The sequence below is a fragment of the Pleurodeles waltl genome, chromosome 1_2 (genome assembly GCF_031143425.1).
Source record: "Pleurodeles waltl isolate 20211129_DDA chromosome 1_2, aPleWal1.hap1.20221129, whole genome shotgun sequence".
NCBI lineage: Eukaryota > Metazoa > Chordata > Amphibia > Caudata > Salamandridae > Pleurodeles > Pleurodeles waltl.
In genome coordinates this window covers 1089547733-1089564958 of record NC_090437.1, presented here as the reverse complement: position 1 = coordinate 1089564958, position 17226 = coordinate 1089547733, and the positions used below count along the sequence as shown (strand labels likewise).

The window sequence follows — 17226 nt, the reverse complement described above, 5'->3', positions numbered from 1 at the left end:
GTGCCGTCGACGGCGGATGTCTCCGCTCTCGCCGTTGATGCGATGTCGACGTCGGTTTCCTTGCCGTCGAGGGGTGCGAGGCCATGTTCCTTCGACGTCGGTCGGGTCGCCGTCGATCTATGGCGGTGTGACGGTGGCAGCGATGACGTCGACGGGGAAGAAACAGGTACCTTCCTACCTGCTGACGTTGATCTAGCCTGTCTCTCCTGAGAATGGCTTGTTGGCTGCCTGGGAAGTGAAGAGGACGATGTCTTCTGCCTCTCATGAAGACCATGAAGTCTGATCTTCTCCCTGTCTTTCAGAGTCCTTTTTGACATGTTCTTGCAGCGTCTGCAAGTGTCAGGGCAATGACTCTGAGGCAAACACACAATGCAGAGAGTGTGTGGATCTGACTGGGCCTTCTTCTTCCCACAAGAAGGGCACTTTTACAAAAAGAGAAGGCATTTTTCAGTCAGGAAAAAGTCTCTTGACTCAGACAAAGGTGTTAAATGTCGAGTGAAAGCAGAAAAAACGCTGTTTTGAAGTATTTTTCTGAGAAAAACTCAGAAAAACTGAGAGCTCAATGCTCCAGGATCCTCTCAGAAGAAGCCGGAAAAAAAAACTGACCTAACTGTGAACCAACTGTCACCTCTCCTTCACCCCTGAGGCATGGTGGGATACTGGAGGTGCTCAGGGTCTTAAAGGCACGGTGCCAGAATTTTTATGCTTCTCCTGTTTTAACCTGCATGCAGCCTATTGGCTAAGAATGCTCCATTGTTTTCAATGTCGTTTTTTTCTCTTTTTCTCTCATGTTGCTACTGCTTCTTTCCCTAGGCCCAGTTATGGGGCTTTGGAAAGTGTTTTTTCCTCGGAATGTAATTTTGAAAAGGACTGTTTAAAAAAAAAAAAAAAAAAAGAAAACACACTCCATAGAAATAAAGCATTTTAGCCTGTTTATGATTAGTCTGCATTGCTGTTTTACACACGTATATATGAGTTTAGTATGAAAATGTGTCTACTAAAAATGCTATATATATATATATATATATATTATTTTTTTTGTGCATATTTCATACTATATATGTGTGTATTTTATGTATGCTCCGGGGTCCCCGCATGAGGGCGGGAATATTCAATGTTTATGACTATTGATGAGGATCCCCTGGAAGAGAATTATGTGGTACAGAAAAAGGTACGCTTGACAGGCACAATCTGCTTCTGTATCACCGTATTTGTGTTGGTGCATAGAACTACATAAAATATATAATAAATGCAAACAAGATAAGAAGAATTTATTTCACCTACCAACATATAACCATCGGAAAAATGCTTTGAAATTTTTCATGCTACTGTCGATAACTCTGTAAAATAAATAAAATGGTTTAAGAAAGGAATTAAAACAGGTCAGAAAGGGTTTGCTGGAGGCACTGATTAAAAGTTACTTACTGCAGAAGTTCATTTGCTTTCAGTATGAAAGAACCCACAGCAGTAATAGCATCTGTTGAACACAGAGGTGGTTAAATTATCAGTTGACTAATCACAGCTGCATTAGCAATCAGCTTTTAAGAACAACATTAATAACTAGTTACATAGCACATACTACAAACTAAATTGTTACCGAAGACACAAATACGTACTACCCACCTAAGTGATACTCCTTTTACCCACCTCAGGTGGATGCAAGGTTGAGCAAGCCTGATGGCTCCAAAGGAGTATTCCCTCATGTAGAATAAAGATTAATTCCGTTAGATGTGGTCACCGGCACTTCCATTCTCTTAGTATTGTAGAATGCTACTTATTTGTTACTTGTAAAGCAATCTATCAGATTAATTATGTTACTTACCCTGTAAGCATCAGTTTGTGTTATGTAGTGTTGTAGATTCACATATTCTGTTTACTCCTGCCATCTAGTGTTGGGTCCAGATATGTTTGAGCTGTTTTTGTTGGAAGAAGTACCTCGAGTCACAAGGTAGTGACTCCTCCTCTCGGTGATAATGCGCATGGGCATCGATTCCATTGTTAGATTGTTTTCCCACAGTCGGGTGAGAATGGATTGTGAGTGTTACAAAAGAGATGTCCATGCATATGAAAGTATAAAAAGATACTGCCATGACCACAGGTGTCCAGGGAGGAGGGCGGGCGCATGTGTCCTACAGCACTACATGCCACGAACAGATGCTTCCAGGGAACATAACATAATCCGTTTGATGGCATGTGTTGGTGTAGGTACACATGCTCTGCATAGACTATAAAGCAGTGCCCTCCATGAAACAATGGCTAACCTGTGGGTGTTGCAGTTGTTTCAAAAAGGGTATGTAGCACTGTCTGTCCTACATTTGCCTGTTGGCGTGCTAATACATCCACAAAGTAAAGTTTAGTGATAATGTGTGGAGTTGACCATGTAGATGCTTTAAAAATTTCAGCTATTGGTATATTGCACAGGATAGCCAAAGATGCTCATGTCTTACGTGTAGAGTGTGCTGTAGGAGGTGTGCGCAATGTTATTTTAGCTTTGGAGTAACATGAATGCTTTTTATTACACATCTTGAAATGCCTGATTTAGATATGGGCTTCTCTGTATGAGGGGGTGAAAAAAGCAACATAGAGTTGCTTGGTTTTACAAAACTCTTTAGTTCTGTCGATAGAGCACATTAAAGCTCTTTTTACATCCAGTGTAGGAAGGGCCTTTTCTGCAACTGAATCTGGTTGCGGAAAGAAGAACGCTAATTCAACTTATTGGTCTAGGTGGAAAGTGGAAATTACCTTTGGAAGGAATTTTGGGTTTGTTTGAACATCTACAGTATCATAACAGGTACTCTGAACAATGATACATGAGGTCTGTTTTGCAAGTAGGCAGCAAATGCAGTCAAATCCAGATGTACTGAAGAGTATGCTAGGCCAGATGTCTGCAAATGAAGTAGATAGCAGGCAATGTTCTGAACAGTTGCATGAAATGGGTCAATGTGTTTACCATGATAGCAGAAAAAAATCTTTTCACTTAGCAGAGTAACACAATATAGTTGTAGGCTTACATTCTGATGGTAGGCTAAGGTAACCAAACGCTATGACCTCAGGAGCTAGATCGCAAGGTCGAGCTTCTCTGGGTTTGGGTGTCTGACTTCTCCATGATTTTCAGTGAGAAGATACGGGTTGAGGGGAAGCTTCTCATGCGGAAGCACAGAAAGCTTGAGTAGTGCAGTGAAACTGGGTTGCGGAGCCCAAGTGGGAGCTATGAAAATAAGGGCGAGAGACGTTTGCCTGAGCTTCAGAACCACAAACAGAAGGGAGAGAGGTGGAAAAGGGTAGGCAAATATTCCTGATCAGTTTAGCAACGGAGCATTGTCCTTGGATAATGGGTGTAGGACCCTGGAGATGAAGTGTGGGCATTTTGCATTGTCTGCAGTTGCAAACAGGTCTATCTGTGGAAAATCCCACTTGTGGAAGTATGGGAGCAGAACTGAGGGTGGAGTTCCCACTCATGGACTTGTTGCCTCCTCCTGCTAAGGAGGTCAACAAAAGGCGTCCGTCCCTGGTAGGTGTTCAGCTAACAGGTGAATGTTGTGACATATTGCCCAGCGCCAAATCATCTGAGATAGGTGTGATAACTGTCAAGAGTTTGTCCCTCCCTGTATGTGTAAACAGAACATGGCTGTTGTGTTGTCTGTTTGGACCAAGACAACCTTGCCTTTTAGGTGGACTAGAAATGCTTTCAATGCTAGATGAACTGCTTGAAGCTCTAGGTAGTTAATGTGAAAATTCAGTGTTTGGTGTCCCAGAGATCCTGTAGGTGTGCTCCCCCAACCTGTGAGGGATGCATCTGCTGTGAGAATGATCTGGAGAACAGGGTCGAGGGATGGCCACCTGTTATACAGGTATTGTGTGTTCCGCCAGTGCACAGGGTGGTATGTGCGGCTGTCTTCCAACACTAGATCTTCTAACAGACCCTGTGACCATTGACTAGCCAGACATTTCTGCAGCGGTCGCATATGTAGTCTTGCATGTGGCAGTACTGCAATGCAGGATACCATCATGCCTAAGAGTCTCTGAACTATTCTGAATGTTATGTGTTGATTGGTGTAAAGAAATGGCTCCCTGTTGCAGTTACCCCCCACTTTTTGCCTGATACTGATGCTGACTTGACTGAGAAGTGTGCTGGGACCCTGCTAACCAGGCCCCAGCACCAGTGTTCCTTCACCTAAACTGTACCATTGTATCCACAATTGGCACACCCTGGCATTCAGATAAGTCCCTTGTAACTGGTACTTCTAGTACCAAGGGCCCTGATGCCAAGGAAGGTCTCTAAGGGCTGCAGCATGTCTTATGCCACCCTAGAGACCCCTCACTCAGCACAGACACACTGCTTACAAGCCTGTGTGTGCTAGTGAGAACAAAATGAGTAAGTCGACATGGCACTCCCCTCAGGGTGCCATGCCAGCCTCTCACTGCCTATGCAGTATAGGTAAGACACCCCTCTAGCAGGCCTTACAGCCCTAAGGCAGGGTGCACTATACCATAGGTGAGGGTACCAGTGCATGAGCACTGTGCCCCTACAGTGTCTAAACAAAACCTTAGACATTGTAAGTGCAGGGTAGCCATAAGAGTATATGGTCTGGTAGTTTGTCAAACACGAACTCCACAGCACCATAATGGCTACACTGAAAACTGGGAAGTTTGGTATCAAACTTCTCAGCACAATAAATGCACACTGATGCCAGTGTACATTTTATTGTAAAATACACCCCAGAGGGCACCTTAGAGGTGCCCCCTGAAACTTAACCGACTATCTGTGTAGGCTGACTAGTTTTAGCAGCCTGCCACAAACCGAGACATGTTGCTGGCCCCATGGGGAGAGTGCCTTTGTCACTCTGAGGCCAGTAACAAAGCCTGCACTGGGTGGAAATGCTAACACCTCCCCCAGGCAGGAATTGTCACACCTGGCGGTGAGCCTCAAAGGCTCACCTCCTTTGTGCCAACCCAGCAGGACACTCCAGCTAGTGGAGTTGCCCGCCCCCTCCGGCCAGGCCCCACTTTTGGCGGCAAGGCCGGAGAAAATAATGAGAAAAACAAGGAGGAGTCACTGGCCAGTCAGGACAGCCCCTAAGGTGTCCTGAGCTGAGGTGACTCTAACTTTTAGAAATCCTCCATCTTGCAGATGGAGGATTCCCCCAATAGGGTTAGGATTGTGACCCCCTCCCATGGGGAGGAGGCACAAAAAGGGTGTACCCACCCTCAGGGCTAGTAGCCATTGGCTACTAACCCCCCAGACCTAAACACGCCCTTAAATTTAGTATTTAAGGGCTACCCTGAACCCTAGAAAATTAGATTCCTGCAACTACAAGAAGAAGGACTGCCTAGCTGAAAACCCCTGCAGAGGAAGACCAGAAGACGACAACTGCCTTGGCTCCAGAAACTCACCGGCCTGTCTCCTGCCTTCCAAAGATCCTGCTCCAGCGACGCCTTCCAAAGGGACCAGCGACCTCGACATCCTCTGAGGACTGCCCCTGCTTCGAAAAGACAAGAAACTCCCGAGGACAGCGGACCTGCTCCAAGAAAAGCTGCAACTTTGTTTCCAGCAGCTTTAAAGATCCCTGCAAGCTCCCCGCAAGAAGCGTGAGACTTGCAACACTGCACCCGGCGACCCCGACTCGGCTGGTGGAGATCCAACACCTCAGGAGGGACCCCAGGACTACTCTGATACCGTGAGTACCAAAACCTGTCCCCCCTGAGCCCCCACCGCGCCGCCTGCAGAGGGAATCCCGAGGCTTCCCCTGACCGCGACTCTTTGAACCTAAAGTCCCGACGCCTGGGAGAGACCCTGCACCCGCAGCCCCCAGGACCTGAAGGACCGGACTTTCACTGGAGAAGTGACCCCCAGGAGTCCCTCTCCCTTGCCCAAGTGGAGGTTTCCCCGAGGAATCCCCCCCTTGCCTGCCTGCAGCGCTGAAGAGATCCCGAGATCTCTCATAGACTAACATTGAAAACCCGACGCTTGTTTCTACACTGCACCCGGCCGCCCCCGCGCTGCTGAGGGTGAAATTTCTGTGTGGACTTGTGTCCCCCCCGGTGCCCTACAAAACCCCCCTGGTCTGCCCTCCGAAGACGCGGGTACTTACCTGCAAGCAGACCGGAACCGGGGCACCCCCTTCTCTCCATTCTAGCCTATGTGTTTTGGGCACCACTTTGAACTCTGCACCTGACCGGCCCTGAGCTGCTGGTGTGGTGACTTTGGGGTTGCTCTGAACCCCCAACGGTGGGCTACCTTGGACCAAGAACTAAGCCCTGTAAGTGTCTTACTTACCTGGTTAACCTAACAAAAACTTACCTCCCCTAGGAACTGTGAAAATTGCACTAAGTGTCCACTTTTAAAACAGCTATTTGTGAATAACTTGAAAAGTATACATGCAATTTTGATGATTTGAAGTTCCTAAAGTACTTACCTGCAATACCTTTCGAATGAGATATTACATGTAGAATTTGAACCTGTGGTTCTTAAAATAAACTAAGAAAAGATATTTTTCTATATAAAAACCTATTGGCTGGATTTGTCTCTGAGTGTGTGTACCTCATTTATTGTCTATGTGTATGTACAACAAATGCTTAACACTACTCCTTGGATAAGCCTACTGCTCGACCACACTACCACAAAATAGAGCATTAGTATTATCTATTTTTACCACTATTTTACCTCTAAGGGGAACCCTTGGACTCTGTGCATGCTATTCCTTACTTTGAAATAGCACATACAGAGCCAACTTCCTACAATTGGGATGAAAGTGCTGAAGCAGCGCTGTGTGGTCTGAAGCCTGGCTGCATTCGGGTAAGGCTAATCCCAGCTGTGTGTTGAGATTAGCTACTAGATAAGGCTACATTTATGAAGGGTGAAGGTGTGACTTTTGTATATTGATTGTAAACCCCAATCAATGAAGAAGTAGTAGAGTGGTCTAAGTATGGTGCAGACACAACTTAAGCATACTGGCTTCGATGAGCCAGTCGTCCAGATACAGGAAGACATGAATACTCGGTCTGCGTAGATGTGTTGCGACTACTGCTACGCATCTGGTGAATACATGTAGTGCAGTAATGACTCCAAATGGCAGTACCTTGAACTGGTAATGTGTTCCTGCGATCATAAAACAGAGGTATTTGCGGTGAGTTGGATGTATTGGGATGTTAAAGTAAGTGCCCTTTAGGTCTAGTGCATACAAAGTCGTCCTGTGGTATTAGGGGAATCTCATCCTATGGAGTTACCATGGAGAGGTGCTCTGAGAGAATGTAGCGATTTAACGGCCTGAGGTGTAACAGTCTGGAGTGAGCCGTCTTTTTTGGGAATCGGAAATTATAGGGAGTATACTCTTGAGCTCTGCTGTTGAAGGACAGGCTCTATAGTTCCTTTGTGCAAAAGAGACTGTACTTGCTGGTCAGCAAGGTTATATGCTATTGTGAAAGTTTGCGTTAGCGTGGTGGGCTGCTTGGGGGAGTTTTGATGAGCTCCAGACAATAATCATGACGGATAATAGCCAACGTCCACTGATCTGTTGTACTGGTTCCCCAGGTTTGTAAGAATTGTTTTAGTCTTCCCCTCACAGGTGTAAAGCGATCGGGGGATGAAGAAAGAGTCACTGTTTTGAGGTGGAGGGGGTGGTACAAGGGTAAGCACCTTTTCCACGTCCCTTGGAATTGTTTCCTCTATATGTGCCTCTGTAAAATCTCCTTGAAGGGGAGGACTGATGCAGTTGCCTGTACGAGGAGGTAGAGGCATCCGACCCTGTGGTTCTGTTGTCCTGCTTACATGTGGGCACCGAAAAGAACCACAAGGAGTGGGGGTTTGTAACTTCCCCATGGATTTTGCAATCTCTGTGTCCTTTTTGATCTTCTTTAATGCTTGGTCCACCTGGGGCCAAAACAGGTGTTGCTGGGCAAAAGGGGAATTCAGGAGTGTCTGTTGTAACTCTGGCTTAAAGCCAGATATGCGTAGCCAAGCACGTCTACGCAACAGTACGCTAGTATTGACACCCCTGGCAGCTGTTTCTGCTGAGTCAAGGGCACACCTGATTGAATTATTTGAAATAAGTTTGCCCTCCTGAACAATTTGATGACCTCTTTTCTTGTACTCCTCAGGGAGATGTTGTAAATTGGCTCTCTTGTGGGAATTAGATACTACCAGTGAGTCTGGAAGTGGTTGACCCTTGACGGAAGGTGGGTCTGAGGTTGTAGCTTTGTACTTTTTCTCTGCCCTCTGAATAATAAGCCACGCCCGCACCGGATCTTTAAAAATCTCATGTGAGTGGCGGAGCATCCCCTTGACCATGGGCAGATACTGAGATGCCCTAGTGGTATTTGAGAGTGTTTAGAAAGAAAATCATCCTCAATTGGGTCTTTGTGCAATCTAGGTATGAACTCTAAAAATGGAAGGAGACCAAATTGCATTTTTATGCAATAGGCTTGGCTTACCTACTCCGTACTGTTAAATCTTGCTTTTCCTTTAGTCCGATTGCCAAACGCATATGTCTAATCTTGTGAAATTTTTAGCCTTTTAATTGAATGTATAATTCTAATATTGCTGAGTGGTGTATGTTTATGATTTTAATTAACTAATAAACTAAAATCACTACTTCTACTACAGAGCATGTGTACCTACAGCCACACATGCCATTGAACACATATTTTCCTAACATTGTTTGCTACCTGGATACACATTCTCACTTAGTTGTAGTGTTCATTGCAATAAATGTGGTAAAAAAATACCACTAGTTCCATGATGAAATAAGATCACAACGACCTCCAAAATGAAAGTTTGACAATGCAATATCTTCACAATATTTCACACTCTACTTCAACGACACCTTCACCTGAATAATCGTGGTTGCATTAGCAAATAGCTGGTAAGAACAAAAAAAATTACTACTTGTATACCACATATTACAAACTAAATCGTCATTAAAGGCTCACCCTCCATTACGGCTCTTGATGCCAGTGATGCACCTCTTGCGGCACACTAACCTCTACTTCTATACATTCCACCTATTTGTTCATTTTATGTAAATTTTAGCTGCCTCTGCAAGGTCTGCTCCACATTTTCCAACATCCTATTCTAACCATGACCACCTAGAAGCAAATATCTGACAGCCTCCTTTGCATATCTGGCTACATTTTATCCACTAATGCAACCACATCACCCTGTTAGCTAGCCTCCACCAATCTCCATTTCTTCTATGTTCAAGTGCATCATTCACTGACCCTCTAGCCCCAGCGTCACCCACACTTCAATATTGGCATTCGCTGCAAGTAGTGATTTTTTCCAATCTTAGTTGCAAGCTCTTCTGCAAAGATCTAATACCGATAAAAATGACTAGATACACAGGAGTGGCTAGTTTGCTTGGGTCAGTGTCCAAACTTCAAAACAAAGAGATCTGAACTACTCATCACACCAGAGTCTGGAGCTTGAGGGTGGTTGGGAAACCTATCTCCAGCAGAGGGTCTGGAGAAGTGCATCCAAGCAGGTGAAAAACATTAATACATAAAGAGAAAGAGCATATCAAATTTGAAGTACAAAATATTACAAACTGAAGTACAAAACACAAGCCCAATAATATTATATCAAGCAACCCATGCACACCCCCCTCCGTAGAAGTATTTATTTTTATTTTACCTTCAATGTTTTTGCCATCTAGTCCCAGAGGCTTATATTTTTGCTTCCACAAAGCCATCCCCTTCAGCTCACTCAAGTGATACAATAACGTCTCTGAACCACTGAAAAAAAAAAAAAAATTAAGATTTAGCAATCACTAAGAAAAAACAATCTCAAGTATTTCTTCATCATGTCATGTAATTATGTGGGTTTATTAATTTATTCATTAGTAGTGCAAAGAAAAACCATTAATCTTAAATCAAGTTAGCAGATGCCCTCTGGATTGCTGGGTGTGATGTTTCCAAGCACTGTGGTAGAGGTACCTTACTGACACACTGAAGCTGCCTTGTAGAATTGACTAATTGCAATAAGCAGCTGGAACACGGAGCATATCCCTGCTCAGACATCTAGAACCAAAGACATCTTGTGACTTTTACAATGTTTCTCCTGGGAGCTGGAAGTGATGAGACATATATCCTCATGTTATAGATAATGCATTGTGTCAATAAATTGGATTTTTAAAATAATTAATTCACTCTATTTCCTTAGTATTTCATGACTTCTAAAGAGCTTCACATTTGTTAATGTGTATACATATCGGACTTTTATAGCTGGTAATCAATGTACCCAATGTTATGTGGTAAAGTACGCTAACCATTCATTATAATTTATATTGTCAGTATTGTTATATTATATTAATATGTTGTATTATGTGAACAAAATGAAAAAAATACTGAAACAAGTTCCTCTGGAAGAAAAACCCGATTGAGTACTAAGAAATACTGGGAAGTAAATACTTAATTCGATGTACAATGTGTGCAGAAATCAACACTGTGCTTTTCAGTTGAAAAACATTAAAAAGAAAAAAAAAATCTTTAAATTAAAATTATTTAAACACTTTTTATTTCCTATGGAACTCAATTGTGGACTGTTCCCCACAATCAAGCTGCAAGGAGGAATGATGAACAACAGAAAACCAGCAGTGAGGGCATGGACAAAATGTGAGATTAGAAAATGGAAGCAGCCGGGGCAACAAATAGAAATGAACAAATGAATTAATTGGAAAAAAAAAAAACATTAAAAACAGACCCGAGGAGGAGCTCGGACTGAATAGATGAGGAAATGAGAAACTTAGCAGGAAATCCTAAGAAGGAAAACAACATTTTCCTTGTGCAGCAGACGCAGGACATTTTAAGCACTTTGTGTTGGGAAAAGGCACTATGGCCCTTCATTATGACCTTGGCGGTCAGGTGACTGCCACACTGGCGATGGCGGTATTACCGTCGCCAGTCCCGTGGTAATGACCACCAAATAATAACCATGGCGGTGATCCCTCACCCTCAAGTAGACAGCCAATGTACCACACCAACCGCCAGTGCGGTACGAACACTGAACGCGGTGGCAGCCACCTACAGGCAGGCGGAAGACAAGGATCCGCCCAAAATACTATGACATAGCATACCGCCAGGATTTCCAGGGCAGTAGCCACGCCACCAAGAGCCTGACATAAACACATCATATAAAAGGAGACACTCCCCTCCAGCGACACAGAGGAGTGAGCGGCCGACATGGAACCTGAACTATAAGTCTTCCTGATCCAGTACCACGCCATGGCCGTCCTGGAGCACCAACGTCGACGGTGAGTGCAGCCGCCTAGCACACGAGGGAGGGAGAGTGACACACACAGCCACACCACACACCATACACACACACACACACACACACACACCACACACCCAGAAGCAGCTGCAGAGTAACTCGACTTTAGCAGGACGCAGGAGCAAAGAAAGCCAGGACACATACCTCTGTTCCAACCACTGTAATCCTGTTGGATGAAGGGCCAAAATCCCCAAAAATACAGAACTGCATAGTTACATGCAGGCCCAATGGCCAGTTCAAAGTCTGTAAAGCCCACAGGGCAGAGTCCAAGCCCCAACTTCACTCCTGACAACATCGGGACTCCACTGTTCAGGGGCATATTGTTGGAAATGGGCAGGCACCTCAGGGGGGAGGGGGCTCCTTAGCCTCTGGTTTGGGAGGGGGCTCCTTGGCTTCTGGTTTAGGAGGGGGCTCCTTTGCTTCTGGTTTGGGAGGGGGCTCCTTGGTTTGGGGTTTTTGTTTGGGAGGGGGCTGCATTTTAGCCCTCTGTTTTGTGGGCAGAGGAGTGGCCTTGGAGCGGGGGGGCCAGCGTCGCACTCATGTGCCCTTTAGTGGCAGCTGAAGACTTTGGGAGTGGAACAGGGTCAGACTGGAAGTTGGAGGTACTGGGCTGGGGGCGTCTGACCTTTCTCTTATGGGCAGAACGGGGTGGGGGGCAAAAGAGGTCAAGGCGGGAAAGGAAAATCTTCATAGGGCCAATGGGGTGGGATGTGGGAGAAGGAATGGGAGTGGAGGTAGAGGGAGTGGTTGTAGGAGGAGGAGGAGGTGTGCTGGACTTGGGTGCAGGCGCATGGACAGTGTGTGTGTGAGGTGGATGGCTGTTGGGTGTCCGGGTGTGAGTGTTTTTGTGTCTTTGGAAGGGGGGGGGCAGACAGGGTAGGGGAGGTCAAACAGGATGTGTGGATGGATGTTTTGGTGGTGTCTGTAAGTGAGGTTGATGTGCTGCACGAGATGGTGGTGGTGTTGACTGCGCATGTAGTGGGTGGGTGCATGTCTGTGGGTCTGCTGTTGTGAGGACTGTGGGCAAGGCTGTGCAGGTGGCAGGTTCAGGGACTGTTGATGCAGTGCATGCAGGTGTGAGAGCGAATGTGACTGTGAGGGTGGAGGGGGAGACAGTGGAGGCAATGGATGATGTTGTGTGTGCATCTGTGCGTTAGCTGTGTGAGTGCTTGTGGACGTAAGTGCACTGTCTGTGTTTGTCAGGGTTTGTCTGTGCAAGACTTTTCTGTTTTGTGTGCATGATTGTCAGAATGTGTGCGTGGGATGGGTTTGGGGTGAGGAGACAGGGACTGGGAAACTGGTAGTAGGAGGAGGGGGGGTGGGGGGAGGTCAAGAAGAAACAGGGACACTGGCTGCCATCAGTGAAGAGGCCAGAGCCTGAAGCGATTTCTCTAGGGCTGCCAATACACCGTGAATGCCCTCCAGGAAGGCACTGCATTGCTGCATCTGGGATGCCAAGCTCTGGATGGCATTCACTATGGTTGACTGCCCTACAGAGATGGATCTCAGGAGTTCAATAGCCTCCTCACTGAGGGCAGCAGGGCTGACTGGGGCATGGCCTGAGGCAAAGGAGATGCCCAGTCTCCTGGGTAAGTGGGCATGCGCAACTTAGTGGGGGGCTACTGGGAGGGCGGTGCTCGTACAGGGGGATGGCGGTAGAACTTGTAGCTGGGGTGGTCCAGAGGGATCTGCCACCACCAGGGAACTCCCATCGGAGGAGGAATCTGAGTCAGTTGTATCAGCTCCTGTCCCCCTGTGGCGCTCCCCTCACCCTCTGTCCCACTGGTCCGCTCAGCGTCATTGGACTCTGTCTCCTGGGTCCCATGGGCTGCAGCTCCTTCACTCGCCAGTGCCACTGCTCTTTCGCCAGATGATGCTAATGCACACCTGGACAGGATGACAAAAGGAGGGGGGAGAAAGAAAGGGAGCACAGGGTCAATCACAGCACCAACAGAACAGATGGCATACACATCACTGTCACATACTGAGACTAACAATGGGCAGCATGGACCACACTGGCATACCATTGGCTAAGCACCACAGGAGGTAGGAGCCAAACACTGCCATCTGCACACCAACTGGTACCAACTAAACCCTGTATGCCATGGAAAGCAAGCTACCTAGCTATCACAAATATGCATTTCACCCAATATACCCAAGCTGGACCACGCAACAATGTCTAAGCTGGCATAATGGGGCATCCACTGACTAGTACTCTGCACCCAAATCCCATGCCAGGCAACAGGGATGTGTGTCAAACACACTGTACTCACCCCCTTGTGGCTGCTGTGATGCCCTCAAGCACACATCCAGCTCTGGGTAGGCCATCGCCAGTATCTGGGTCAGGTTTTGATGGGCACCCCTCCCTCGTTGGGAGGCAGCCCATAGCTGGGCCTCCGTTGTCTTCCGTCCCAGTGTCTCACGTCCTCCCACTGATTGATGCAATGGGTGCTCCGCCAGCTTTGGACCCCCAGGGTCCGCATGTCCTTGGAGATGGCATGCCACAGCCCCTTCTTCTGATCGGTGCTGACCTGCAGAGGAAACACAAAACAGAGGGACACCCTGAACCAGACAATCCAGCCTGTCACAGATATGGCCTACAAACTGCATTTGCCCCTCATCAGGCACACACATGACCCGTACCCATGCATTAACACTGCCACCAGCCTTCGGTCTCCTGAAGGACAGGTTCAAGTGTTTCCATCTGACAGGTGGATCCCTATGCAACTCCCTTGAGAAGGTCTGCAGGATTGTTGTTGTGTGCTACATGTTGCACAACTTAGAACTCAGACCCCATATGTGTCCTATCTGCAGGATGAAGGGGTGACAATGCAGCTGTGGCAGCAGTGGACACTGAGGACAGTGAGGAAGAGGAGGATGTGGACAAAAGGACTCATATGATACAGGAGTACTTCCAATGACACTCATGTAAGACTGTTGAACTAAACATTTTCCCATTTCAGTGTTGTGCTGTGTGGCTGTAGCATAATGCCATATTCAAGCTAGCTTGGCTGAAGAGGGGTGATACTCGAAACTGGCCCGAGGATGCTGGTTTCTGATCCAGGAAGGACCTGGCTTGGCAGTTCAGGCTGGACTGTTCCCATGGGGAACAAGGTCAAGACTGATTTGCATATGGCTGAGTTCAAACTTGAATGGCATGGTGAGCAAACAAACTGATAGATTAAACCCAGATCTGTGACTGGGGGTTAATGTTTGATTTGGTCTACATTCCGTCCATCAACTGTTCTTTTTGCATTTGTAGCATAATGCCAGTCACTACCTTCGCATCCCACCTGTCACGTATGCCTTACCTTATTGAAAATGTTGCTGTGGTTGCAACAGTGTAATGTTTTGAAGTGTACAGACTGCTGAGACACATATGAAGGATGGATCAACATATTACTGGACATTTGCACAGGATCATTCAGTTCATTACAGTACAATACAAACACTACTACTCAAGTTGTGTCCAAGGATGTTTAATAAAAATGGATTCATCTTTTGCAGAGGGGAGCTGGTGACTTTTGGGTCCTGCGGCAGGGCCTCCTGTCCACTAGCTGCAGCAGATGTGGCTAGTGGAAGGGGCCCATTGGTGTGCTGTTTAGTCCCTCATGATGTTGGCCATGTCACCCAGCACCCTTCAATGGAGATCATGGTGGTATTCAAGGCCTGAAATTCTTGCGTGATCTCCTGGCGGTGTTCCCCCTGCAGCTGATGGTTCACTTGCATGTTGTTTAACACCTGGCCCATTTTGTCCTGGGATTGTTGGTAAGCCCCCAGGACGTTAGTGAGTGCCTCCTGGGCAGTCGGTTCCCTGGGCCTGTCCTCCACCTGGAGCACAGCTGTTCTCAGACTGTCCCTGGCCCCCTGAATGGTGTCCCCTGAACGGTGTGCCCACTCCCACTGACCCCAGGACCCTCACTGTCTTGCCTGTGAGGTGTTCACTCAGGTCCCTGTACAGGTGGGCACAGTACTGATTGACATGGCCTGGGGACAGAGGTCTGGGGACGTTGGATGGCTGCTGTGGTGTTGGATTCTGAAGGAGGAGGATCTGTGGTGGACTGGGTGTGGGATGGGGTAGCCGACTGACCAGTGATCCCTGATGGGCCAGGGAGTTCATCCAGATCCAGAGCTCAAGAGTTGCTGTCTTCACTGGGGTATCTTTTGGTGGGAGACTGGGTAGTCATGGCACCTCCTCGCCGTTGAGATTGGCTGGGGCACCTGTGAAGATGTAAGTGGTGTATTATGCTATATGTCTGTGACATATTCTGCATCACTAGCTTCCTCAATGTTATTGCTGTTGCCCTGCCACCTTTGGTTGTGTATGGTGATAGATTGTGGGATTGTTAGTTCTCCATGCTGTGCATGCATCGGTGGTAGGTATACATGCAGGGATGGAAGAGATGTGCATGCAGTGGGTATGGCATGCAGGGCTTGACATTTAATTTTGATAATTGTAGTGGTGCACTGTGTGGGATGGAGTGGGGTGATGGGTGTCAGGGTGAGGGGTCGTGGTCGCATGCAGGCATGGGGGGAGTGATAGGTAGTAAATGTTGACTCACCAGTGTCCAGTCCTCCGGCTAGTCCAGTGAGTCCCTCAGGATGCAGGATTGCCAAGACTTAGACCCATGCCATCAGCTGTAGGAGGAGGAGGTGCGGGTCCACAGCCAGTCCTCCTGATGGCGAGCTGGTGCATTGCTGCAATGGAACACACCTTCCCCCCGTAGATCGTTTCACCTTTTCCTTATGTCGTCCCTTGTGTGTCGATGTAGTCCCAATGCATTTACCCCGTCCACAATCCTCTGCCATAGCTCCATCTTCCTGGCAACGGAAATCTGCTAGACCTGTGCTCTACCCTGACTATTTCGTCAACCATGACCCGCAACTCCTCATTGGTGAAACAGGGGTGCCTTTGTGGGGACATGGCTGTTGTGTAGTGTATGAACGGTGTTCAGAGGGTGATGTGGTGTGTGGTCTGTGTCTGATTAATAGGTAGTTGTGATGTGTGTACAGTTCTCTTTTGGATTGGTGTCACAAAGTGTAGCCGTATTCTCATGTTAGCAAAGGATTGTGGGTGATGTTGGTGTGTGTGTGTGTGTATATATTTGTGTCAGGTATGGGTTTTTTGTCCTGGCCAACGTTGTCTTATTTTTCAATTGGGTGGCCATTTCCACTACGGCGGTGCTAACTGCCAATGGTTTATCGTCGTTGAATGTCCGCTGTGGTGATTCGTGAGCCATTATTTGGAGGGCGTAGTATTGGTGGTGTAACGGTATGTGTGGTAGTACCGACAGTTTATCACATTCAGGTGGTCTGGAGGATTTGTGGTTGTGGCTGTTTTCTGTCGGTTTTGTATGTATGTGTCATAATCTGGTGAATGGTTGGCCGCCTCTGCGGTGGTATGCCGTGGCAGTTAGCATGGCGCTATTCGGTATTTACCTCCAAGGTCATAACGAGGGCCTATGTCACCTAAACCAAAGTGAAGCGGCAGTACTTATCTACCACAGTTGAGTTCACACAAGCAATGGTTACTATGCTTTTCTGTGATCCGTTTTTCTTAAATTTCCTTTTTACTCCATTTTGTTACGGCGCCTTAGAACCTGTATCAGTTGCAAAACGTGCTTTGTCCTACATTTTTGCAATCATTACTTTTTAGTTAGCATGATCACTCTAGTACACCAAAGTGGGAAGATGTGGGTGAGACAATCCACAATTCCTAAGTTAACTGTACCTGAGCTCTGACACAGTTACAACAGTCGAGTGCCTATAAGTAAACCGTGGTTTCTATTAAGAACTCTGAGCTCACTCTTGGAAGAATGACACTGCATTAAGGCCTTCCTTAAAACCATATGCATTTGGTATATGATTAGCAGTAACAAAAATGACATCACAGTTAGGGAATAACCAATACACAATTTTCAAACCGGTTTAGCTCAAGTGAAAATGCTTTAATTGTTAAC

The 17226-nt window shown here is 46.8% G+C and overlaps 1 protein-coding gene across 1 annotated transcript in view; it reads right to left on the bottom strand.

The window, feature by feature from the left end:
• Positions 1-17226, bottom strand: part of ANAPC4 (anaphase promoting complex subunit 4) — a 203620-nt gene that overhangs the window by 111741 nt on the left and 74653 nt on the right. The window contains exons 14-16 of the mRNA XM_069202153.1: positions 9629-9729; positions 1426-1477; positions 1285-1340 (exon numbers count right to left, since the gene is read on the bottom strand). Coding sequence (XP_069058254.1) covers positions 1285-1340; positions 1426-1477; positions 9629-9729 — 209 coding nt within the window. The remainder of the gene's footprint in view (positions 1-1284; positions 1341-1425; positions 1478-9628; positions 9730-17226) is intronic.